This window comes from Colias philodice, chromosome 24, assembly GCF_061535455.1.
Source record: "Colias philodice isolate Cphi_HAF_F1 chromosome 24, ilColPhil1 Martin Lab GWU primary, whole genome shotgun sequence".
Lineage (NCBI taxonomy): Eukaryota > Metazoa > Arthropoda > Insecta > Lepidoptera > Pieridae > Colias > Colias philodice.
In genome coordinates, this window is record NC_143109.1 from 1,868,088 (window position 1) to 1,894,162 (window position 26,075).

Below are 26,075 nucleotides of genomic sequence, written 5' to 3' on the forward strand. Positions count from 1 at the left end.
TCAGTCAGTCAGTCAGTCAGGGCGAGTGGGCAGCACGGTGAGCGTGACGGTGGTGCCGGAGCGTTTGATCAGCGCGACCACATCGGGGTGCGGCAGGCGAAGCACGGGCAGACGGTTGATCGCCACAATGGTGTCGCCCACGTGTAAGAGGCCACAGCGGGCCGCTGGCGAGTTGGGGATTAGTTGACCTGTAACATGAAAATTCGTTGTTAATAACCACGCCAATAACGTGATAATTCGTTACTATTAACCACACCTACAACGTGACAACACATTGCATTAGCCACCCCCACAACGTGACAACGCATTGCTATTAACCACGCTGACAACGTATTGCTATTTACTATTAACCACCCTTACAACGTGACAATGCATTGCTATTAACCACCCTTACAACGTGACAATGCATTGCTATTAACCACCCCTACAACGTGACAATGCATTGCTATTTGTTACAAACCATAATTTTGTAATTAAATTAATATGAACTTACCAATAGTACTAGTGGCCTTGTTAGTAGAAGAAATGACGACGAAACCGAACCCCTCCCCCTCGTTCCTCGTCACCGTGACGTCATAGGGTACATTCCACCCGCTGTTCGCTTCGTATTGGACGCCGTACCTGATTGATAAGATTTTTTAATGAAAATAAGGAAGTGGTTAACAATTTGTGGACAAAAAGTTTTTTATTATACAGAAAAAATTGTTTCAACCGAATTTATAGACTGACATTGACATGTTCACATGCTCTCAAACTTGTGTATCTCTTAGTGGGGTAGCGATTACTTGATGAATGAAATAGGGGATGGAAAGTAGGTCTGTGACCTGATAACGAGAAGGGTTGTTCGAAATAGTTGCACATTTATGAATATATATATTTGGCGGAAAATAAAATATCACATTAAAATTTTATTTACTTGTTATTACAGAAACAATAAACAACTAGACCTGACGCTGAAAATGTGTCCCACGCCAAACTCTGCCTATAAGACTATTAGGCAGAGTTTAAGAATGCACGTGTACAATATAATTTTGACGAGATAAGGTTACTGCTACGAGATAAGGTGTTAATTTGAAATAATATTTTATGCAAACGCCCCTCAGACATTTTAATCTTTTGTCGACTTTATTAGGCCATTGTGAGGTATAGTAAAGCGCGTCACACACGGTGAAGATACTATAATATGTATTTTATGTTAAGATTCTCTAATATAAAACGTTATAGTATCTTAAGGTATCCGGTATCAGCGTTCTGACCATCATTTTTCTTTTTGTCATCGCGTAATAAGACCCCTGTAGAACCGCCATCCTGTTACAAATGACTCGAAATTTTGGGGTCATTTGTAACAGGATGGCGTATTCTAGTATCTTCACCGTGTGTGATGCGCATTATTTTAGTATGTAATGTTTATTTAGAAAATGTTACTTACATAGGCATGTGTGCAGTGGGCGGATACATGGGTGCAGGGTGTAGGATATTGTATGAAGCCGGCGGGTGCGGTACTGTTGGCTCCGCGCTGAAGTAAATATAAGTTTAATATTTTAAATGTTGTATTTATTGATAAGGTAAAAATAATGGCAAATGTAGTCTTTTGAGAACTCACTGGCTTTTGTGTCTGTAAAACCCTCTTAAAGTTTTATTCTAGGTTTGTTCTCTAGATATGTATATTACAATTTATTAAATTAGATTTTGCTTTTTCTTCATATCTTTATATAATTAGCAAAACTCGGGAACGGCTGAACCGATTTCGTTAATTTTTTTTATAATATTCCTTGAAGTCCGAAAACGTAAACATGCACCACGGGCGAAGCCGGGGCGGACCGCAAGTTGTGAATATAAATACGATACTTACGTTAGCAGTGGCTGGTGTTGATGTGTTGGAACTACAGCTGGCAATCCCAGTGGTTGGATATCTGCTCTATTGTGTCTCACACCCAGTGTTACCTTGTCAATTAGAAGGAAAAACCTGATTTATTTTATCAAAGATATAAATCCAATTTCATTTTGTATTTCTCTGTTTTTTTACAGCAACACATCGTGAATTATCAAAGTATCTCATTAAATTTTGACAGTTCCTCGCTCAAAACGTACGTTTTACTTAGTACCATTTCACAATAATTACTATTACTATTCATATACATATTCATTTACTAGCTGTCCCGGCAAACGTTATTCTGCCTTACTCTTATCACTTATGGGTATGAAAAATAGATGTTGGCCGATTCTCAGACCTACCCGATATGCACAGAAAATTTCATTAGAATCGGTCCAGTCGTTTTGGAGGAGTATGGTAACTAACAGTGACACGGGAATTTTATATATTAGATTATATAATATAACTTACATGTCCCCTAGACGCAGCCTGACAAACATACGCGACAGCACGAGCGTGAGTAGCCCCGCTTAAAGGTATACCGTCTACTGATGTTAGTAGATCGCCCGGTCGGAGTAGACCGTCTGCTGGACCGCCTGTAATTTTTTATGGTTAGATTCAAGATTTACATAATCATTAAAATGAATGAGCTTTCTTTATGATGAGAAGCAAGAAGTTTATATCTAATACACTGGAGATTGCACTATGACCCATTAACTTGTAACAAGAAAATATGACCGTTGAATGACGCCTGTATGTCTTTTTATCCCTTTCACACCAACTTGCCGAGTTAGGTGTGAAAGGGATAAAAAAACATACAGGCGTCATTCAACGTCATATTTTCTTGTTACAAGTTAATGGTCATAGTGCAATCTCCAGTATTAGATATAAACTTCTTGATGAGAAGTATTTCAAGAAATGCCGTTTTCAAGTTCTTCTGAAACTTGGTTAACCAAACTTTCATAACAAGATTGGTGTTAATATAAAAAATGTATATCGACACAAGAATAGAACATAATATGTATCAGATTAGAGGCATAGTAGTTAAATGCTCTAGTTATTATAAATGTTTACAAAAATAACAATTTCTTAACATTAGCATTTTATATAAGTTATTGTTATGTGCCATATCATTTTATAATACTTTTTTCATAGACACTTTTATACAAAGAATACATATATAAATTTCTAAAGAATAGAAAAAATTCGATCACGAGGCGGGACTCGAGCGGACTCCCTTCTTTATGAATTTATATTTATAAAGCATTTGAATGCCATAAAACCAAAAAATATAAATTCAAGAATACATATTATTTTCTTTTAATATTCTTAAATATTTACCCGGCACAACATAGCCCACAGCGACTCTGCTGCCATCTTCAGTACCGCCCACGATGCGGAACCCAAAACCTGCGGAACCGCGAGCGAGTCGAACTAGAACATCTGCTTCTGGGTCTGTCGAACCGCCGGCTTCCACCTGGAAAAATTGTTGTTTTTCATTTTATAAATCTTTAAAACTGCGCAACAGATTTTGATGCGGTTTTTTTAATAGATAGAGTGATTCAAGAGGAAGGTTCTAGTATATATTTGTAAGCCAGTTATAAATATTTGAGTATTTAATCGAATTATTTAATTCGCAGTATCTTCTCTCTCTTTTTAGATTAGATATGAAGTTTATCGATAATGTAATGATACTAAATGTGAAACACCTGTCCATTGTGTTTATTATTTAATCAGAATGACTGAATTATGCATTTTATATGTTTAAGGTATAATAACTAGGTAAGACTGTACTATGTATTTTCATTGTTATCATTTCACAGAATATATCTGACTACACTACACTAGTACATATTTAAGTGTACACTTACACTTTAAGCGCAAACAAGCTTATATATAAAAACTAGCTTCCGCCCGCGACTCCGTCCGCGCGGATGTCGGTCTTCGCGTGGATGGTTTATTTCTCCATTTTGAGTAACTCTGACAATGACATCTTATAAATATCTATTGGACCCAAATACGGCTAGGCCTATAATAATACGGAACGTGTGTTCGCGGTTCTACACTCTACAGAACAACGTCTATGGATAAAACTGAAGAATTAAGATTAATTTTTTTTCTACGTATTTTTCCAGGATAAAAAGTATCCTATTTTACGCCCAGGATAATAAGGTATAATTATACCAAGTTTCATCGAAATCAAACCGGTAGTTTTCACGTGATGTCTTCACACAGACAGACAGACAGACAAAAATTTTTTTAATCACATATTTGGGTTTGGTATCGATCCAGTAACACCCCCTGCTATTTATTTTTTCAATATTTTCAATGTACAGAAATGACCCTTCTACAGATTTATTATATGTATAGAATAGATGAATCGCAAAATGTGTTGGTAAGCGCATAACTCGAGAACGGCTGAACCGATTTCGATAATTCTTTTTTTATTATTTTCCTTGAAGTACGTGGATGGTTCTTATGTAGAGAAAACGTAAGTATGTACCACGGGCGAAGCCGAGACGGACCGCTAGTTCTTTAATAAAATATACATATCTAAAAATAATTACCTGCGGGTAGTTAGCAACATAGACTTGTTGCGGCATATCCCCATCGTATGCTGATCTATGTGACACCGGCGAGTGGATGTGACGGGATGGTGACGCGTCACCGAGCCTGGAGGAAACATATTATTTAGTTATTTACTTGGTAAATTAGTTTAGTACTGAACATTATTTTATTAACCCACAAAAGACCTGAAGTTAGTTTATTATTAGTGAAAATGAGAACTATAATATGTTCCATGTCCTAGAATAGAATCACTAAATGTTGAAACACTTAATCAACTGCGGATACTCATTATGATAATAGCCATAAGTTTAAAAGTTATTTCAGATTTATATTCCGTCGGAAAGGTACATATACATAATGTATAGGTATAGGTATCCTATTGACATGTTTTTATTTTAATTAAAATAAAACCTAACCTAAATTTAACAAGTTACAATATTTAAAATAAAATAAAATCTTTTATTGTACAAACCTTGCATAAATAACAATAGTTATCGGTCGACATGTTTTAAGCCTTAATTAAGCGTGAAACAAAATATAAAACTAAATAAAACACATTGTCATGCAAAATCTTAAATGAAAAATACCATACAATTTATTTATTAATTTATTATGCTTATAAAATTTGAAATAATCATTACTATATACACTACTGATTTAAGATAATTTATTTTTAAATTATTTCATAAAAATATTCAAACTATCTATGCTAGTTATATACAATTCAAGCTAAAGAACAGAAAAATCATGTACAACTTATTTACAACATTAAATAATTTTATACAAATTAATCTAATAAACCAAAATACCTTTTAAACCTCTAAAATTATTTAATAATATCTATATTAATATAACAAACCTCATAGGAGACCCTTTAAGCCGTCCATTTGACGAATTATTTGAAGGGGATTGACTCTGCATTCGTGTAGATGGTGAATTGTTCAACAGTCTGTCTGTTGCACTGTTGTTTGATGGGGAGTTACTGCGGAGACGACCTGGGGAAATAATTTATTATTTTATAAGGGCTGATTTATCAATCCTTGGTTAAAACTTATTCGTCGAATAATGTATAAAACTACCATTTTAAAAACGTATTCTAATTGCCCGTATTTGACAGTTTACGTGACATTTTAGTATTATCGTGTAATACTTTATTGGACGGATAAGTTTTATCCAAGCATTGAAAAATCGGCCCTAAAGTATATATTTGTGATTTAGAAACTTTTTTTTAAGGAAATCTATGAATGCAGTTTTTTTTCCAATAACGCTGTCATGTTTTCTTTTAGTAAAATTTTCTATGTATACAGTACTAGCATTCCGCCCGCGACTGCGTCCGCTTTGTCTAAATCCTAATAAATAATATATTAAAACCTTCCTCATCAATCACTCTATATTTTAGGAAAACTGCATCAAAACCCGTAGTTTTAAAGATATACATACATACAGACACGAGATGCGACTTTGCTTTATACTATGTAGAGATTAAAAGTACTTATTCTTTGGATGGCATAACAAAATTCCACTATGTATAAACTTCTGTTTCTATCTTTATTTACAATCAAATCTTACTATAACGCGTTTCATTAAAGAAACTTTTTAGTGATTTTACTTGTCCCTTTTTTTTGCATGCCGTACGGGCGTGTGTAAGCGAGAAGGAATGATAAGCGCCGCCATTTAAGATTCGTTTCTTTAATGAAATGCGTTATAAGAAAATTATTTAAAATTAATCTTACCAGTAGAATTAGAAGGTGAGTGTGGTCTTATTCGACTCGTGGAAGGAGACTGTCGCGAAAGACCACTTATGGCTGCTGTGGTGGGGGAATGGAGTAGACCGTCTTCTGGGAAACCTGAAATTGATTTGGTAGATTATTTTAAGCTATTCCATAGCTTCTATCGCGGGCCTTGAGCGCGGGGACCGAATCCAGAAATTGCGTAACGAAAAACCTCACGCTCCCCACGGGGACGGGCGCAGGTGTGGCTTGAAGGCATAGCATGCAATAGCTTTACCGCGGCAGTCCCCGAGTGCCACACGTCTTTTTTTTATTTTTACTTATTTTAATAATTTCTAGTAACTGATACATATTATTATAGTTTGCATAAAGTAGATGATCTTTTGTACATTCTTTTGAACGAAATGGCAACTAATACAAATTTAAATTTGATCAAACTTAAACAATAATAGTTGCATTGAATAAAAAATATGGAATTGCAATCGATTGAATATTAATGGAATGATTAAATTTAAATATAGCTTCATATGTAATGCCATATATGTTTGGTTGACAAGGACAGATTACTTGTTTTCCTATATGTATAAATAAGGAAAGAGTCGAGTGTGTTTTTAGTATTCCTTTCTTTCCTTGATTATAATTAGAATTACTTTTCAATGAAAAAGTACCTTATGATGTAGTCTAATCTATATTTAATAAATTTGTATCAAAACTTGATGTTTTGGCGACTAAACAGATAAGACTTGCTTGTTGATTTATATTACACTAGTTGTATTTTGCAGATTCGTTTACGAACAAAGAGCATATATTTCATTAGCTTGTGTTATAGTACATAATTTACATCATTGCAAAATGTAATAAAAATCCATACATTCTTACGAACTTTGTCATTTATATTACTAAGATACTAAAGTGAATTTAAGTTAGTATTTTATTATACAAAAAAGTAAAAAACAATCGACTCACCTCCATTATCACTGCTATCAGCAACACTAGCGTTTCCCCTCCAATACGCAGCATTCATATCCACATGTATAGTCGGCGTGGGCAGTTCTCCCCAATTATTATTCCACCTTTCCCCATTTCCCTCCCAATTTCCATTACTAGTGCCTTCTCCGTCCCACTTTTGACTTGTCCCGTCCCACTTTTGGCTTGTGCCGTCCCACTTTTGGCTTGTACCATCCCACTTTTGGCTTGTGCCGTCCCACTTTTGACTGGAACCATCCCATTTCTGGCTAGCCCCGTCCCATTTCTGGCCGTTTTCGTCCCATTTCTGCGCGTTTTCCGCCCAATTTCTTATATTATTCGAGTTATCTATCCAGGTTTCTCGTTCATTCCAGTTGTCTGTCTGTTCGCTCCACGGTGTGACTACAGGTAAAGTTAGTCTGGCGCCTGGGGTGCTGCTTCTGCGTCGTCTGTCCATTATGCTCTCGCGGGTTTCACGGGATTTGTGTTCTGGCACTGCGTAGGTTGCTTCCACTGTAATTATTGTATATTTATTATTTGATACTCGTGTATCTTTGTTTGTAGTATGAAGAACAATCTTAAATTTAAATCTTATAAATCATCATAGCAAATTAATTATATCTTTTTAAGGACGGCTCATTCAAGATTTCATTACATGATTGATATTATAGAAAAACATCACCAAAGTTGTTTTAATATTGAAATACGAGTTTAAACTCCAACATTGCTTGCATTCAAGGCTTATTTATAGTTTCTACTGATTTTCTTATTTTAACTGGCAAATAAGCTAACTATAAATATCAGATAATAACATTAATAAATAAAAAGCGTACCAGAGTTCATTTCATTCTGTCTGCCCCTCGCAGTATCTGTTGAGTTCAATGCTGGTGACCGCAACTGTTCCGCGGTGGGAGTCTTGCTTCTACCCAATTGAGTATTTGCTGCGTTATCTAAAATACAAAGTTATTTTATTAGTATAAAAACTAGAAAAAAAAATCGTCATTTGACGTAATATTAACAACTAGACTTACAATCACCTGATAAAAGATCGTCAAAGAATGTACGAGCGGTATTGTAAAGACCTTTCATTGTAATAAACTCTTTATTTCGTGGCAATAACGTTAAAAGTTTATTGTATCATTAATTAGAAAACTCTGCCTTATAGACACGTGGGTAGAGTTTAGCTTCGGACAATTTCTGAACGTGATTTTGAGTTTTATTGTTTATAGTATATTAATGTGTTTATATAAGATTTTTATACATAAAAATGTCAATATTTGTATACTAACTATTGGTAGGTTGCACCCGTGTAGCTGAGCGGCTCCGGGGAGCCCTAGTTATAGTGTTCTTTCTCCACACGCGTAACGTTGTTTCAGACATCGCTGGACACTCTTTTAGTACCTGAAAATTAAATTTCAATTATGATTATGATCATGGTTGTTGGACAAAATATTTATGTACGTTTTATTATAATTTTCAAAGTTCGTTGATCTATTAATGAAAGCTGTATAAGATATTGTGTAATATTGACCTTTGTTTAAATTTCCGAAATAAATTATAACTAAATATGTATCCATTATTAAACACTCTTAAAACAGAGGATTTACATTTGTCTAATTTTTGACATAGTATTTTTGCACATTTTAATTTCCTTTCATATTTTCATTCATGGCTTTACTTGTATGCCTACCGCACTACTTTTAAGTAACTAACTACTTTTCAAATCAAATTGATTGAGTCTATTATTAATATCTCAAACACTATAGTATAATATATAATATTTCACCTGTACAACCCTTTGATGAGGTGTATGTCTCACGTCTGTCTCACCAATTTGCAATAGCAAGTCTCCTTCACGCAATCCTGCGCAACGGCCTAAGTCTAACACCTGTAAATTAATTACCATGTTAATAATAAGTTAGGTTGAAGAAATGGTAGGTGATAGTAGAAATTTAAAGAATTTAAAATTGATACAAAACTTATTATAGTTTCTTGTTTTCTTGTTTAGTATTTTTCTTGAAATAAAATGATTTTAGTGACTATAATGAAATAAAGAAATCATTTACATTCCAATTTAGTGCAAGCGAAATGAATTTCCATACCTTGAATAACAATTTCTACAACTCTTAGATAATTTAAAACAACTAAATAGCAAAATAAGGCTTATTAGCCATTTAAGATGTACATATTCACAAAACATACTAACACCAATAAATTTTCAAATAGTCTGCTGGTCAACAACAATTTGCACGTTTTTTGTTGCTGATTGTGTATGCTGCTGTTATAAATGATCAAACTTAATTATTATATCAATAACTAGGTTTCCGCCCACGGCTACGCCCGCGCAGTCAAAGAAAAACCCGCATAGTTCCCGTTCCCGTGGGATTTCCGGGATTGCGTCATTTTCCCGGTATAAAAAGTAGATGTCCTTTCTCGGGTATCAAAAAATCCCCATACCAAATTTCATGCAAATTGATTCAGTAGTTAAGGCGTGATTGAGTAACAGACAGACAGACAGAGTTACTTTCGCATTCATTATATTAGTATGGATTAATAATAATTTACCTTCTTAACCTTCTGACCATGTACACTATCGGCTATAGTAAAACCAAAACCAGCGGCCCCACGCCGTAAAGTGAGCACTAATTCACGACCCGGCTCGTTTGTAGCTGCACTGCGGTGTTGGTGATCTGTGGGATCAAAATAGACATAAATACATTTTGTATAGTTTATTATCTATGAATAATAGTTTAAAAAAACTAAAAAAACACGCTTTTTATAGAAAACCGAACTAAAAAATAGAAAATTTTATCAAATTAGTGTATTGTCATCGGTCCTCAATAAATCTACAAAGTTTGAACGAAATCTGGCCGTTTAAGTGGGTCAAAATCGCGCCCAAAGAAGTCGGTTACAAACAAACATACAGGTGAAGCTAATATAAAGCGTGTAAAAATGGGTTATGGGGACATAAAAGAAAATTTTATCGAAGTTAGTAACCCTAATTTAAATATATTGTACAAACTATATTGATATTTCAACTTCATTTGTATCAAATTGGAGAAATTTGTATACTACTAGCGGTCCGCCCCGGCTTCGCCCGTGGTACATATTTACGTTTTCTCTACATAAGAACCATCCTCGTACTTCAAGGAATAAAATAAAAAAAGAATTATCGAAATCGGTTCAGCCGTTCTCGAGTTATGCGCTTACCAACACATTTTGCGATTCATTTTTATATATATAAGAAGATATACATTATATAAAATGATAAGCGGGTGATTCGCAAAGATTGAGTTATGAGAATAACAGTGTTTCTTCTTGTGTGTGTACTTTATTCCGGAAATCAATTTATTCTTTCTTTATTTCTTACTAGAGGTCCGACCCGGCTTCGACCGTGGTACATATTTCGCAATAAAAGGTAGCCTATGTCCTTTCTCGGGTATCAAAATATCTCCATACCAAATTTCATGTAAATTGGTTCAGTAGTTTAGGCGTGATTGAGTAACAGACAGACAGAGTTACTTTCGCATTTATAATATTAGTATGGATTTATTTTTATATTACATTATTCATTCAAGTTATGTCACACATTATACATTATGAATTTATAATATATAACATTGGACATGACAACACCTGATGATGAAATGAATGGCAATGTGATCTTATCGACAAAACATTAAAAGTATTGCTATCAAGCGTCCGGCTTAGAAGAATCTAGCCACTATTGCTATATTAATTTCCTTTTTTACACGCTTTATATTAGCTTCACCTGTATGTTTGTTTGTAACCGACTTTTTTGGGCGCGATTTTGACCCACTTTAAACGGCCAGATTTCGTTCAAACTTTGTAGATTTCTTGAGGACCGATGACAATACACTAATTTGATAAAATTTTCTATTTTTTAGTTCGGTTTTTTATAAAAAGCGTGTTTTTTAGTTTTTTTAAACTATTATTATTGAAGGGTCATTTACCAGAAGCCAGTGTTAGCAGGTGATCAGCAGACGGACAACGCGGGGGCAACGAAGTAGTATCCGCGGGAAGTTCGTCCAGATCAAAGGACCGTGATAACAGACGCCGTTGGGCACCTTCCCTGCTGTCTGGTACGTCACGACCTTCGGGAGATTCTAGGTGGAACCTGATACAAACAAACAAATTTAAATATTAATTCTCAAGTCTATGATTTGAGAATATAACTTAGTCCATTGAAATGTTACATTATTTGTGGAAATAAAACACATCAAAAAAATAAAATTGCGTCCTCTAAAAATGCAACCCCAAATGTAACTTTTCAATGGACTAACTCAATACCTCTTCCCCCCGGACCTCTACGTGGAGTAGACGTGCTTAAATAATTAGTGCCAGTTTTTTTCAAAATTCACAAAAATAGTTAATTCACAATAACTGAAGTAAAAAAATAGGAGTGCATAAGTTTGTAGAAGTTATTTTCGTGCTAACTGAACGATCTCTTCTGTGGCTGAACGCCTGGTACGTGGTGATCCCCACTTGCCCTTCTTCACTTCGCGCCCCGCCCACTGTTGCCTGCGCGAGCGCCGCCCTCAACGGTATCCTGCCAATTACATCCGCCCCGCTGCTTGACGGCTTACCACTGGTGAGTGGGAACTACGAATAACATCCTTTGAATCCTGTGCGCCTGGTACCGGTGAGTCTACTAACTACATCAACACTATCGTCAACATGCAACGTACGCCGCCTAAAACTTCAGATGGCGCAGTGAGCGCAATGTCCGCGTCGGTTCCACGATCTAAGCGCCAGCGGCCTAGCAACTCTCCAGTGCAACACCTCGATAAACAAGATGAAATGATTTCAATGATTGCTCAAGTTCTCAGCGAAATTACGGAGATACGCAAGACAAACACAGAATTAAAAACATCCCTGGAATTTTTATCACACCAATATGACGACTTATCGATTAAATTCAAAACTTTAGAAAACGAGCATAAATCGGATCGCGCTCACATAAAATTACTCGAATCTAAAATCGAAAGTTTTCAGCGTAACTCACGCCTTACTTGTGTAGAGATACGTAATGTCCCGATAAATGAAAAAGAGAACAAAACTGATCTACTTCAAATGGTACAGACTCTAAACAACAACATTCAATGCAAAATCGATCCTTGTCAAATCCGTGATATCTATCGCTCAAGAACTAAATCTGAAACAAAGCCTATTATTCTCGAATTTACCAATGTATTAATCCGCGACCAATTTCTTATGTCCGTGAAAAATTATAACAAGAGCAATAGTAGCAACAGAATAAATTCATCACTCCTTGGAATTTCGGGATCTAAAACACAAGTTTATATTTCCGAAAGTTTGATCCCGCAAACAAAAAGATTATTTATGAAAACCAAAGAAATATCTAAACAAAAAGGCTTTAAATATTGTTGGACTTCACATGGATACATCTACTTAAGACAAAAAGACGGTAGCCCCCTAATTCGCATAAATACCGAAGAAGATTTACTGAAAATAAATGAAGATTGACTATTTTTAGTTATTAACTTGTGTTACTCGTCAAAATTATTACACAGACAAAATTTTGTACTTAAATCTATATGTAAAAACTTCAAATACGTTAGAATTATTAATATTTATATGTACTTTCAAATTATTTTGTATAAGATATGTTTTGCCAATATAAATATTTTTAAAATAAAGAATGTTATATATACCATAATTCGAATAATGTTGGATACTTTTAGCTTTGATTTAAACTTATGTTACTTGTATAATATGTTAAAATACTACAATAAGTACACAAAAACCAAATTACACTACTCATTACACTACTACACATTTACCCTGGTTCCACCCCTTATTCATACACTAATGTGCGGTTTACTTTCAATAACGTTTTCAATCAGAAAAAAAATAATCAGTTTATGCTACCCAAGTACTAATGTTAAAATTGCAACTATAATAATATGGCCATGTTTATCTAACTTAAGCGAGATATGCATTGTTAAAAATTCATACTACACTGTGGTTGCGTTCCGTTTAAAGATTCTGGGTCAAAAAAATTATATTAAAATAATTAGTCCAACTACTGTGACGAATATCTCCCCTTTTATAACTTAATATCATGGCTATTCACGCAAATGACCTTAATCGAGACTTAGATAACTATCTTGTCTCTAATTCAATGATATGTAATACTGAACGGGTTCGAGACTTTGTTAATAAGGAGACGTGTAAACTTACCGTTTTAACACAGAATATACGTAGCATATCAAAAAACTTACCTCAATTTGAAATTTTCCTTAAACAAATTAATATAGATATTGATATTATTATACTAACGGAATGTTGGTTAAAACAGCTGCCAAGTATACCATCGCTATCTGGATATAATTCTTATGCCACCAATCATTGTCCATCTCAAAATGATGGTGTTGTTGTCTACCTACGCAACACGTTAGTGGGAGCCACTGTATCGGAAAGTATCATTCATGACGCCAACACTTTGGTTATCAAACTAAACAACAACACAGCTATAATTGCCATATATCGATCCCCAGCGACTCGTTTAATCAATAATTTTCTAGAATCTCTAAGTGACCTATTATCTACGCTTACCTCTTTTGTGAATTTGGTTGTCATTGGAGATTTGAATATTAATATAACTGAGACTAGCACCGATCCCAGGATCGAAGATTATTTAAATACCATGGCTATCCATGGGCTCTTACCTGCCCACAGGTACTCAACTCGAGGTAACAGTGCGCTCGATCATGTTTTGCTTAAATCTCGCCTGCCATGTAATACTGTTGTTATTAATTCCTCGGTTACAGATCACGCTGCTGTTTTGCTATGGACGGAAAAAATAAAAATTAATAAAACAAAGTCCGTAACTGTGACCAGGATAAATTATGACAATGTACTGGATCAAATTAGAGCTAATAATTTTAGCGATATTCTTCAGCTAACTGACGTAAATCTTGCCTCTGAAGCGCTGACTACATATTTGCAAACGGTTATACAAAGCAATGTGATTTACAAAGTAATCTCTAGGAACTTTGTACCAAGGAAACCGTGGATTACACCAGGCCTCTTGCGTTGCATACGAACTAGGGATAGAATGCATCTGAAGCTGAAGAAACAACCTGGCAATCAATCCTTACATATCATCTACCGTCGCTATAGAAACTTCTGTTGCAATGTTCTAAAAAAAGTAAAGCAAGCATACGAGAAAGCGGAATTGAATAAATGCAAGAAGAACGACAAACAAACGTGGAAGCTTATTAAGGAATTTACTAATATGACATCTTCGAAAAAAGACAACTTGGAACTCCTGAGGCATAATCAGACTATTAACGATATAAATGAATATTTTGTTAATGTAGGAAAAAATATGGCAGAAAATATTTTAAAAGACGTGAACATAAAGGTAAATGATCCAAATTCTATGCATAACATCCAAGTACCCTGCGATTCTATGGGCTTGAGGGATACCGATATATATGAAATAAGTGACATATTAAATAGTTTAAAAGCTGACAGTGCCACGGGTTATGACAATATCCCTTCTAAAATATTGAAACTATGTAAAGATTCTCTTGTGCCAGTCCTTACTCATATCTGTAACCTCTCATTGCGATCCGGAGTTTTTCCAAATTCATTCAAAACTGCCCTTATTCATCCAATTTATAAAAATGGAGACTTAAATTTAATCCACAATTATCGCCCTATATCTGTATTACCCGCAATATCTAAAATATTGGAAAAAATAATTTATTTTAGACTTTCTGGTTTTCTCAATAAAAATAATTTCTTCTCAAAACATCAATACGGTTTTCTCAGAGGTAAGTCGACAAATGACGCCGTAAATGATTTAACAAGCCATATTATGAACAATCTGGACAGCAAGAAAAACTGTATTGGTATTTTTTTGGACTTGGCCAAAGCCTTTGACACCGTGTCTATACCCATACTCTTGAATAAACTTGAAAGAGCTGGTGTCAGAGGGTTGCCGCTACAATTACTAACAAGTTACCTTACAAACAGAAAGCAGGTTGTCAAGATTGGATACACAACTAGCTCTGAATGTACCGTCACCTATGGTTTGCCACAGGGTAGTGTACTAGGCCCCACATTATTCCTGGTGTACATAAATGAGCTATGTAACATATCTCTATCCAACGGACATGTGGTAACTTTCGCTGATGACACGGCTCTCATCTTTAGTGGCAATGACTGGATAAGCACTAAGAAATCAGCGGAAGCTGGCCTATCTAAAGTGATGACATGGTTGAATGATAATGTTTTGACTCTAAACTTGGATAAAACAAAGTACCTTACGTTTTCCTTATATAAAACTTCGCAGCCAAAGAACTTGACAATAACAGCACATACATGCCAAACTCACGATAGTGAAACTTGTGATTGCAGACAAATAATTAGCGCTGACACCGTTAAATATCTAGGTGTGCACTTGGACAATCAGCTGAACTGGAAACATCATATTAAATTATTGTCGTCTCGTACTCGCAAACTTATGGTTATATTTAAAAAGCTTCGTTCTATAGCTGACCAAGATGTAGTTAAAAAGGTTTATTATGCAATATGCCAATCGATATTATGCTATTGTATTCAATCGTGGGGTGGAGCGGCTAAAACGTTAATGTTGAAAGTAGAAAGAGCACAAAGAGCGATATTAAAAGTCATGATAGCTAAGCCCATATATTATCCCACTACAGCCCTTTACAATGAATGTAAGTTACTATCAATTAGAAAGCTCTTCATACTTAACTGTGTTCTTGCTTTCCATAAGCAGACAAATTGGCATGAAATAAAAGTTGAAAAAAGGCGCAAGGATAAAGTTTTCAACTTACCATTTGTCCGCACTGCAGCTGCAAAACGATTCCATGACTTTTTGAGCCCACTTCTATATAATAAAATTAATAAAATATTAAACGTTCGTAATTTGACCTTATCAGAATTGAAAATTAAAATTACCAATTTGTTACTTACCTTGTCTTACAGCGAAACTGAAGATTTTATGAAAGTTTAATCCCAATCACGCATAAAATATATATAAAGAATCCGCATATTCACACAATCTCTCAAATAACCGAACATACACAACACACACGCACACTCACAAACACCAACACTTACACACACACACACTTACACACACACACACGCACACACACACACACACACACCCACACAAACTGCATGCCCGAAATGTTATTATTAACCTTATTTAAAAAATCAATTTGTTTCTTATTATTCTGTACTTTATAAAATATGTAAAGTCTACTAGTATATAAGTTAACTAAACAATACTGGCTAAGTCTGGAGAGGAAGGCGTCGATCGTCTCTAGCACAGGTATGTTCCTAGTTGAGGCGATCGTCGTGTCTAATTTGTTTTTGTATTTATGTATTGTTTCGAAATAAACGATTTTTATTTTTATTTTATTTATTTATTAATAATGTACTATTTAGAACTAGAGGCACAATCATTAATACAAAAAAAGACGCACAAGCGTAATCACACTCAAAAATTGTCCAAAGCAAAACTCTGCTCATGCACGTATTAGGCAGAGTTTTTGAATGAGCGAAATTAATTTCTACATTATACAGTACTAGCTGTGCCGCGCGGCTCCACTCCCGTTGGTTTTATCGTGATGATATATAGCCTTATATTCCTCGATAAATGGGTTATCTAACACCGAAAGAATTTTTCAAATCGGACCAGTCGTTCCCGAGATTAGCGCGTTAAAACAAACAAACTCTTCAGCTTTATAATATAAGTATAGATTAAACATCGACGCTCGGAAGTTTTACCAATAATCAATATTAGCCATAAATATGTACTAGATAATAATAATAATAATAAATAATAAATAAATCATTTATTTGCACCATTAGATATATCTTACAAAAATTTAATGACCCAGGCTCCTAATATAGTTGTAAACTGTTTTTCAGGAGCCTGAAAAACTCTTGTTTATTACCTTGTGCGTAAAGCTCTTGTAAGTTGTTGCATAGCCACTGCATCGCTGCTCGCATCAACCGCTAATGTACTGAGCACCCTTGTGTTGGGGTCCTCCGAGTCAAATGTTAATGGATAACCTGTAACAATTAAATTAATTAAATTACTAGTTAACTTTCTAAGAACTGTCCATAAAATATGTATTTCAATTCGTTGGGGACCCACGATAGTAAATTAATTGTAAAACATAAATGGACAAAAAAAATATTTCAATTATGATTTATGTTTATTAAGTTGGTGGAGACAGAATACATTATTTCGTTAATTTTCAAATACCTACTCAGTGATGCTTTTTATTCTTATCTTTTTCAGTAAATTTTTGGGATTTCAAAACTTCTGTGAATACAATTAGAATTTCAGAGTAAATAATCTTATTTTGTGTCTTTTATTGTCTCAATTGGCAATTAATATTATAATTTATAAACTCCATAAAATACATAACAAAAAAAAATGTTATGACTCTTCAAAAGTGCTTCTAAAAAAGTCAAATTGAATAAAAAACGTTTGAGTTTAAGCCTCAAACATACCTCTAACAAAATGAAGTGTGACGTCACTCCCAGCGGCAATCCCTTGGAAGATCTGAGCTACCTGCGCATGCGTCAAACCACGAACACCGCGGTTACCAACACCCACTATGACATCGCCGGGTCGGAGAGCACCTGGTAAATAATAATATTTAAAAATGTTTATGGTATGAAGTAATTAAAAATATATGTATAATGGCACAACATAAGACTATTGTATTCATAATACCTTTGTACTATGTACTTATTTTGTTATAGAGAAAAAAACTGGTAGATCAAGTATCTAAGAAAAGTAAGCAGAAGTTTCTTTTGTTTAATTTAACGCGATTAGAAATTGATGATCTTTACTTTAAAAATGTAATGAGATTGAATAAATATTTCAAACATCATTTTGTGAATCTCTATATATAATAAAAATATCAGCATATAAAGATAAATCATAAATACATATAATAAATTTACATATATTTCAACTTACCATCAATCCAAGCAGGACTATGAGGTACGATACTGCGTATTTGAAGGTATCCTTCTGTTTCTGGAGAACCTTCCGCACCGATTAATGTGAAGCCAAGACCCTGTTTAGAAATTAACATAATTTGTAATAAATGTATTTAATTAAACAGTGTACAATATATAACAAAGGAAAAAACATTTATGTTTATTAATATCATAGTACTTATGTAAATTATAATCTATTTAGCAGGAAAATTTCGATTTCAATTACGAGAAACATGAATTTCTAGAAACTTTATGAATATTCAACTTCACAAATAATAGAAATTATATCATATATTGTTTCATTTCTCTTCCAATATTAATTAATTTAATAAAGTATAAGTACCATAACAAATTGGTGTCATAGACAATGTAAACATAAATTAAACAATAGACAATAACTCTTTTATCATTTGAATATAAATATATTTTGTGTACTGCTGAATAAATAGAGCCTTTTGTCATGTGATAATTGTTTAAAATTTAATTATGTTTGTTGCGGTCACTGATCCTCGATTACAAATGAATTTATAGGAAGAGAAATTGTGCAAATAATTTGTATATGCCTGTATAAATTATTTTTATATTTTCTAATCTATACATATAATAAATCTGTAGAAGGGTCAATTCTGTACATTGAAAATATTGAAAAAATAATAGCAGGGGGTGGGGAGGATCGATACCAAACGCAAATATGTGATTAAAACATTTTTTGTCTGTCTGCCTGTCTGTATGTGAAGACATCACGTGAAAACTACCGGTTCGATTTCGATGAAACTTGGTATAATTATACCTTATTATCCTGGGCGTAAAATAGGATACTTTTTATCCTGGAAAAATACGTAGAAAAAAAATTAATCTTAATTTTTCAGTTTTATCCATAGACGTTGTTCTGTAGAACCGCGAACACACGTTGCGTATTATTAAAGGCCTAGCCGTATTTGGGTCCAATAGATATTTATAAGATGTCATAGTCAGAGTTACTCAAAATGGAGAAATAAACCATCCACGCGAAGACCGACATCCGCGCGGACGGAGTCGCGGGCGGAAGCTAGTACCCTAATATATATAAATCTCGTGTCACAATGTTTGTCCTCAATGGACTCCTAAACCACCTAACCGATTACAATAAAATTCGCACACCATGTGCAGTTTGATCCAACTTGAGAGATAGGATAGTTTAAACATGTAGGTACCACGAGCGAAGCTGGGGCGGACCACTAGTAATATTATAAATATAAAAATAGCTTTATACAACTATTAAGGCATAGAGGAAGGACATGACACAAGAACACAAAATTTTTTTACAAAAAAAGCCTTTTGTGATTTATTTTGATCATATATTTAATTGATATTTCTATTATACCTTTTAAATTATTAAAGAGATATGATATTATTTTCCATCGTTTCAACATTTACAAAGAAGATTTTATCATAACAGGACCATAAAAACATAATATTGAAATCAAATAATATGCAAATAAATAAAATACCTGAGTTCCTTTAGTGAGTGTGAGTGAAAACCTCTCCCCTCGTAATTCACCAGTTGGTGGTGTCCCATTGGATGTATTGTTGTTATTTTCTGCGGCCATTTTCTCAGCTAAAAATTATGATGATTAGATTTGAATCTAAAAGCATGATGTAGCTTTACTATACTAATTTCCTACTAGATTTTATGGCAACAGTACTAAATATATGTTTACTTAATTATAAAAGACTGTTTAAATTTTCAATTGTTTGCATCTGAACAGAGTAATCTAAAAGCTGAAAAAAGAGCAGTCATTTATTTGTATTTGATAAAAATATAGTTAGTTATTTTATGTTTGTTAATACTTAATTGGAAATAAAAAAAATTGAATTTGCATATTACCATATTGTATAAGAGTAAATGGTAAAGTAAATATGCAATTTATTTTAATAGATGAGTTGAGTATAGCTAAGACTTAAAGAGATTTAAAAACATAATTATCAAGGCAAAAATTATCATTTATGCATGCTTTTTTGTATGTTTTTTGTAACTTAAAGCAAGGTTAATACAATCCTACAAAACAAAATTATGTTAATTTTTATACCTCTGAGCCGTCTAGCTTGTAACACAGGGTTCTCATACTGTGTGCGTCTATTGATATGGTCTACATAGTAAGACCCATATCTTTCGTCAGTGACTCTTTCCCAACCGTAAGGAAGCTCATCCTCACTGCATTCACCGAGGGAATGCTTTCGTACTCTAGCCAGGCGAGGGTCCAGCCAATGGGATGTGCCAGTGTTGTAGCTGTAAATATTGGTTTTATGGTGGTGTTATGAATCGAAATAAGCAAATAGAACTATTTCTAATAATATAATCTATATTACCTGGTTAAAAATTGCTAGTTAATAACAATTTTAGTGACGCTTTCAGTGTTACGGTTACACAAAATGATTAAAATAACAGTAAATGCTAGTAGTCTGGTCAAAGTTCTTTTATTATTTTTTATGAAAATTATAATACACTACTAAACTACATGTTTTTCTATTTCTTTAAGTTTAAACATTTAAATTTTAAAAATATATACAAGGTCAAAAAAGTTAAAAGATATAAATATGAAGCAAACAAAGAAGTTTCTTATTGCATTTACTGTTCATGTTTAGAACAGGAATCATTAATCATTACTAAACAATCATAGCTAACATTAAAATACACTAAACTATAATTACCTCTTCTTTGATATCTTTTTATTATAACAAAAAAGCACTCGGAACACCATTTTTATATAAAAAACTGACGAGTGCTCACTTCTTGTAACACATATGCTAAATCGGAATTAGCACACCATCTGTTTTTCAGCACACAATATTTACACAGTGTTTACTCTGACTGATCTGATTCAATACAGATTTTCTACTCATTGAATTGGAAATATTGGCTATCTATTCCTACATTATGTGAATTATCCTATACTAGAATATGCATATATGGCAATTATCAGCTGAGTTATAGACTAGTGAAATCACTTCCTACATTACTTCTGGTTTGTTTTTATTGATAAATAGATTTTCTATTCACATATTTGTTGTATTAGTAAACAAATTATTGTTGTTAGGGCACATTAACAGCAATATAGTATGTTTTTAAATGTTGCAAACCAGTTGAATATGTTAGATTAAAAAGCTATACTTAGATGTATGTTATTATGTTATTGAAATTATAAACTTACTCTATGAAATACCTCTCTCCTGAAGGTGTAAATGCTTTCTCCCACATTGGAGGTAATGGCCCCAGGTAGTCATCTTCATCTTCTCTCTTATGAACTTGATCACCAACTCTGACTCCAACAACTGAACCACCTACAGTGCCTGCTGTGCCTGAACTGTGAGTTGATATCCCAGCTGAAGAAAGTCTATCAGAATCCACTGAACTCTGAGCCATTGCTTATAATATAATCTGATCCACTTTCATCATCAAAACCGTTTACAAACACTGAGCCTGTTCCCAATTTCAAATATAGAACATTATCTTGTTTTTGTAAATAGCCAGCATTCTTCACTGTTTACTCATCGAATTTTTGGTTCCACAAAAACAAAACAATAGCGGCATGCGGGCATACCACTGACCAGATATGAGTCATTTTAGAAGATGACTCCACGATTGTCATGCACTTATTATTATTAATACAGTTCCACGTAGCTACGCTAACTGGATTTTCTTAATTCACCGTTCAGCCGTGTCATAATTACAATACAATAAGTACGTTGCATGTTGCGTTTAACAACGACAGATATCTGCACTGCAGGTGCATCATAACGAATTCTTTAAAAACATCACGTAATTAAACGCACGTACGTCGATCGTACGCGATAATCAGATAACACTAAATGAGAAACGGATGCCTTTTAACATGCTAATTAGATAACAAGTTCACTTTCTCACAGAAAACAGGTAAATTCTTAACTTTTTGAAAGTAGGTGCAACAAGTTGAAGGGAGCGAATAGGACAGTCGACACTCGAGTCTCGACTCTCGACAGGTAGCTGAATGAAATATCGTTATTCTTGCCCGTAAAGAAATTAAAATATTAATAGGTAAAATGCTCTGAAGTGGGCAAAATTGTTAAAATTATTAGGCCTTTCATCAAGATGTGTTTCGTGATTGCGGAGAATATACAAAAATAAATGTCGTATTTTGTAAGCAATTGTATTATAGTAGAGCCATTTTAATAGGCAACATTTGACAGTTCAACAAAATTCAACAACGTAACCTAGTAACGACGACATAGAATAACATGATATTTCGTTTTGTTAGAACTGCACATTTGCTTAACTTTTTTCAATTACGATTACATATTTATAATAATAATGACCGATGCAACTAATTTTAAGATTTGATTTTACTGATAAACCATTCTAAACAAAATAAACATTTTCTTATTTAAAGAACTGACGTCGCTACAATTTTGTGTCAATAAACCTTTTTTCTTTATAAATACCAGAGACGTTACTCTAAAAATCGAAATCTGACATCTAGAATCGAATGCATTGGTTACTTGGGAATAAAAATCATCATAAATTATTGACATGTGTTTCAAGTTCGATTGACAATTGTTTCAAGTCCGTATCGATTAATTCGCTTTAATCGATGTTTTTAAGGTTGATGTTCCGACCGTCCCTCCATACATTTTTGATTACCTCTAAACACTTAACACAGACACTATTTCTTTAAAACTAATCATTTTATCACTTCTCTATAATGAAATGTGTGCGCGTTCGACCTTTTTAATCAATAATTTACAATATTTACTTAGAAAAACAACAGTAAAATACCGGAAAAATTTGACACTTCTACAGCAGTGTGCGTGACTTTTGCCAAGCGAAACACGACATAAAGCACGACATCTAGCGCATAGACTATATACTTATTACAGATCTAGCGCGTCAATGTCTAAACGAAAGGCGATCGCGATGTTTAGACATTGACGCGCTAGATGTCGTGCATTCGCGTTCGTTATCTTATGCATAATGAGCATAATTCTAATAAATCAAAGTTCTGTGTAAAAATTGAGTAATTTCATTTCCAATCGTTCAAAGAAAATAACAATAAAATAAAATAAAACTAATGACCTTAGAAACTATGTTTTTTTTTATTTATTACTCATTATTGTTCGTCCGTCGTAGGTCTGTAAACTGTATTGTACACTGAAGGTAAATGGTACTGTAGGTACTTTAGTTCGGCGTCGTCGCTCGTCGGCTTGATATAAAATTACATTCTTGATTTCATTGACACGCGCTATGATTTGCGCGCGGAATTTCTTGTGTTGTGAATTTATTTTTGATTCAAATTGCAATGTTTCTCTAGTATGCATTTGAGACTATATTGTAAATTGTAATAATTGATCGTGGGTATAGTAATTAATTATTCTAATAACACAATTAGTAATATAATATGTATTTTCGGTGGGATTCAAAACAAAAAATTGGCCCGTGATTTTTATGAAATTTCACCACATTGCAAATCACATCAATCATAGTTCATACACATGTATGACCAAAGTGATTAGTATTGTGGCTAACATTGACTCATCAGTTCATCACTGAAACCAGTGATAAATCAGTACCTATATCATATTGTGTTTGAATATTTTTAAACAATGATATAAGTATACAATTATTATAAATCGGTAAACTATCAAAGTAATCACAAACTTGCAAACATTGGTAAAATGTCCAGTAGTTTATGAGCCTATTCATTACAATCAAACAAACAAACAAAGTTTTCCTCTTTATAATATTAGTGTAGACAAACACTATGAATACGATCACGAATGCAAATTCGGGGATTTTCTAATTATTGCTAAATAATAATTGAATTCGTTTTGAAATACTCTATAATTTTTAGTGTATAAATAGACATTTATAATGTGGTGCTCATTTTTTTTGTACTGCTAACGCTATTGTAGGTACCTATTTTTGTTGTTTTATTTCAAGTGAACACGGCCATACAATTTTGTCACGAGCCGCCTATGATTGTAGGTACTTTTGTTAGGCTCCTTCGTCGTCCGCGTCGGCTCGAAAGTTCTTGATTTCATTGTCACGCGCTATGATTTGCGCGCGGATTTTCTTGTGTTGTGAATTTATTTTTGTATTATTATTATTTTTTATTTATTTTTTTATTTTATTGATTCAAATAAAATATTTCACTAGTATGCATTTGAGACTATATTGTATTATGTATAATTTATCGTAGGTATAGTTATTCTTATAACGCAGTTATATTTTCGGTGGGACAATTTGACCCGTGATTTTTCTGAAATATCACCACGTTGCAAATCACATCAATCATACACACGTATGACGAAAGTATAGTGGCTATAATTGACTCATCAGTTCATCACTGAAACCAGTGATAAATCAGTACATATATCATATTTTATTGTGTTTGAATATTTTTTAAACAACGATATATACAATATTATTATAAATCGGTAAACTACCAAAGTACTTCCGAATTTTCAGACAGACAAACAAGTAGTTTGAACACGCAGTTTTCTTATACTAGTAGCAAAAATCAAAACCATAATATTATGTTTCCCTACTATATTTTACTAAAAGTCGAGTGCGTCGAAATCGTAAATAATAATATGTTTTTCACCTTCCTGGTTATTTTCCCATAGTAAATAGTGTTTTAGGTTTGTTGTTGTAGGTAGGAATAATAATAATTATTCTTACATGTTGGTTATGAAATGTATATTGAAATAATTTACTTTTACAAATCATTAGTGATATAAGTTTTGAGTGAAAATGCTTGGATCAGCATAATATTATATGGTACTTCAAATACATGTTTTGATAAAAAAAACAATAGTGTAATAAAATAAAACTGCGTTTTATTGTAATCAATGTTGACAATTTTAAATTCCAAAATTATTGATCAATAAAATAGTTTACACCAACAAATATAACTTTTATTTTTATAACAATCGTTCATAATATAAACCGTAGCAGGTGGCGTTTTGAAGTTCTGTCTACTCATACAGAAAAATGGAAAACTTGTTTTTTTTTGTAAACAATTTATTACTCATGTTGTTTGGCAACTCGAAGCGTGGTCGTCCGTCGTAGGTACTTTTGTTCGGCGTCGCGTCGTCGTCCGCGTCGGCTTGATATAAAACATTCTTGATTTCATTGACACGCGCTATGATTTGCGCGCGGAATTTCTTGTGTTGTGAATTTATTTTTGTATGCTATGCATTTTAATTGAATCAAATTGCAATATTTCTCTAGTATGCATTTGAGACTATATTGTAATAATTGATCGTGGGTAGGTATAGTAATTAATTATTCTAATAACGCAATTATATTTTCGGTGGGATTCAAAACAAAAAATTGGCCCGTGATTTTTATGAAATTTCACCACATTGCAAATTATATATTATACAATTACAATTACAATTATTATAAATCGGTAAACTATCAAAGTAATTACAAACTTGCAAAATATGCTTTTCCGAATTTTCAGACAGACACACAATTTTATTAGTTTGTTTTAGCAAAGTAGGTACCTATACCTATACGCTTACGTCGCGCGTCGCGTCGTCGAAAACGGTGCGCCCAGAAACAAACATACCTAATTCAGTTACAATCCTTTTTTTGTTCCGTAATTTATTGTATTTATTCTAATACGATTTTTTTTATTCGTCGGCCAGTTCTACTAGGTATAAAAAGATAAAATTGAAATATAATTATTGTAGCGACAGCCATATTATGTTACTATGTTTTCGTAAATATGTTTTTCACCTTCCTGGTTATTTTCACATAATCTTATCTTCTTATATATAAAAATGAATCGCAAAATGTGTTGGTAAGCGCATAACTCGAGAACGGCTGAACCGATTTCGATCATTCTTTTTTTATTATATTCCTTGAA

General features: G+C 33.4%; 1 protein-coding gene across 1 annotated transcript; it reads right to left on the minus strand.

Annotated features, from left to right (window-relative positions):
- Magi (membrane associated guanylate kinase, WW and PDZ domain containing protein magi) lies at positions 1-22,169 on the minus strand. The gene is made up of 21 exons (XM_089710200.1): positions 21,378-22,169; positions 20,256-20,455; positions 19,677-19,783; positions 18,164-18,263; positions 17,689-17,820; positions 17,124-17,241; positions 11,112-11,275; positions 9,703-9,827; positions 8,924-9,025; positions 8,427-8,538; positions 7,971-8,087; positions 7,138-7,650; positions 6,175-6,288; positions 5,301-5,436; positions 4,441-4,546; positions 3,215-3,350; positions 2,345-2,469; positions 1,853-1,944; positions 1,430-1,516; positions 494-621; positions 1-188 (listed from the first exon to the last, which is right to left on the minus strand). The coding sequence occupies exons 1-21, from the start codon at positions 21,587-21,589 to the stop codon at positions 13-15; spliced, it is 3,102 nt and encodes a 1,033-aa protein (XP_089566326.1). The 5' UTR covers positions 21,590-22,169; the 3' UTR covers positions 1-12.
- Positions 22,170-26,075: the final 3,906 nt, after the last annotated feature.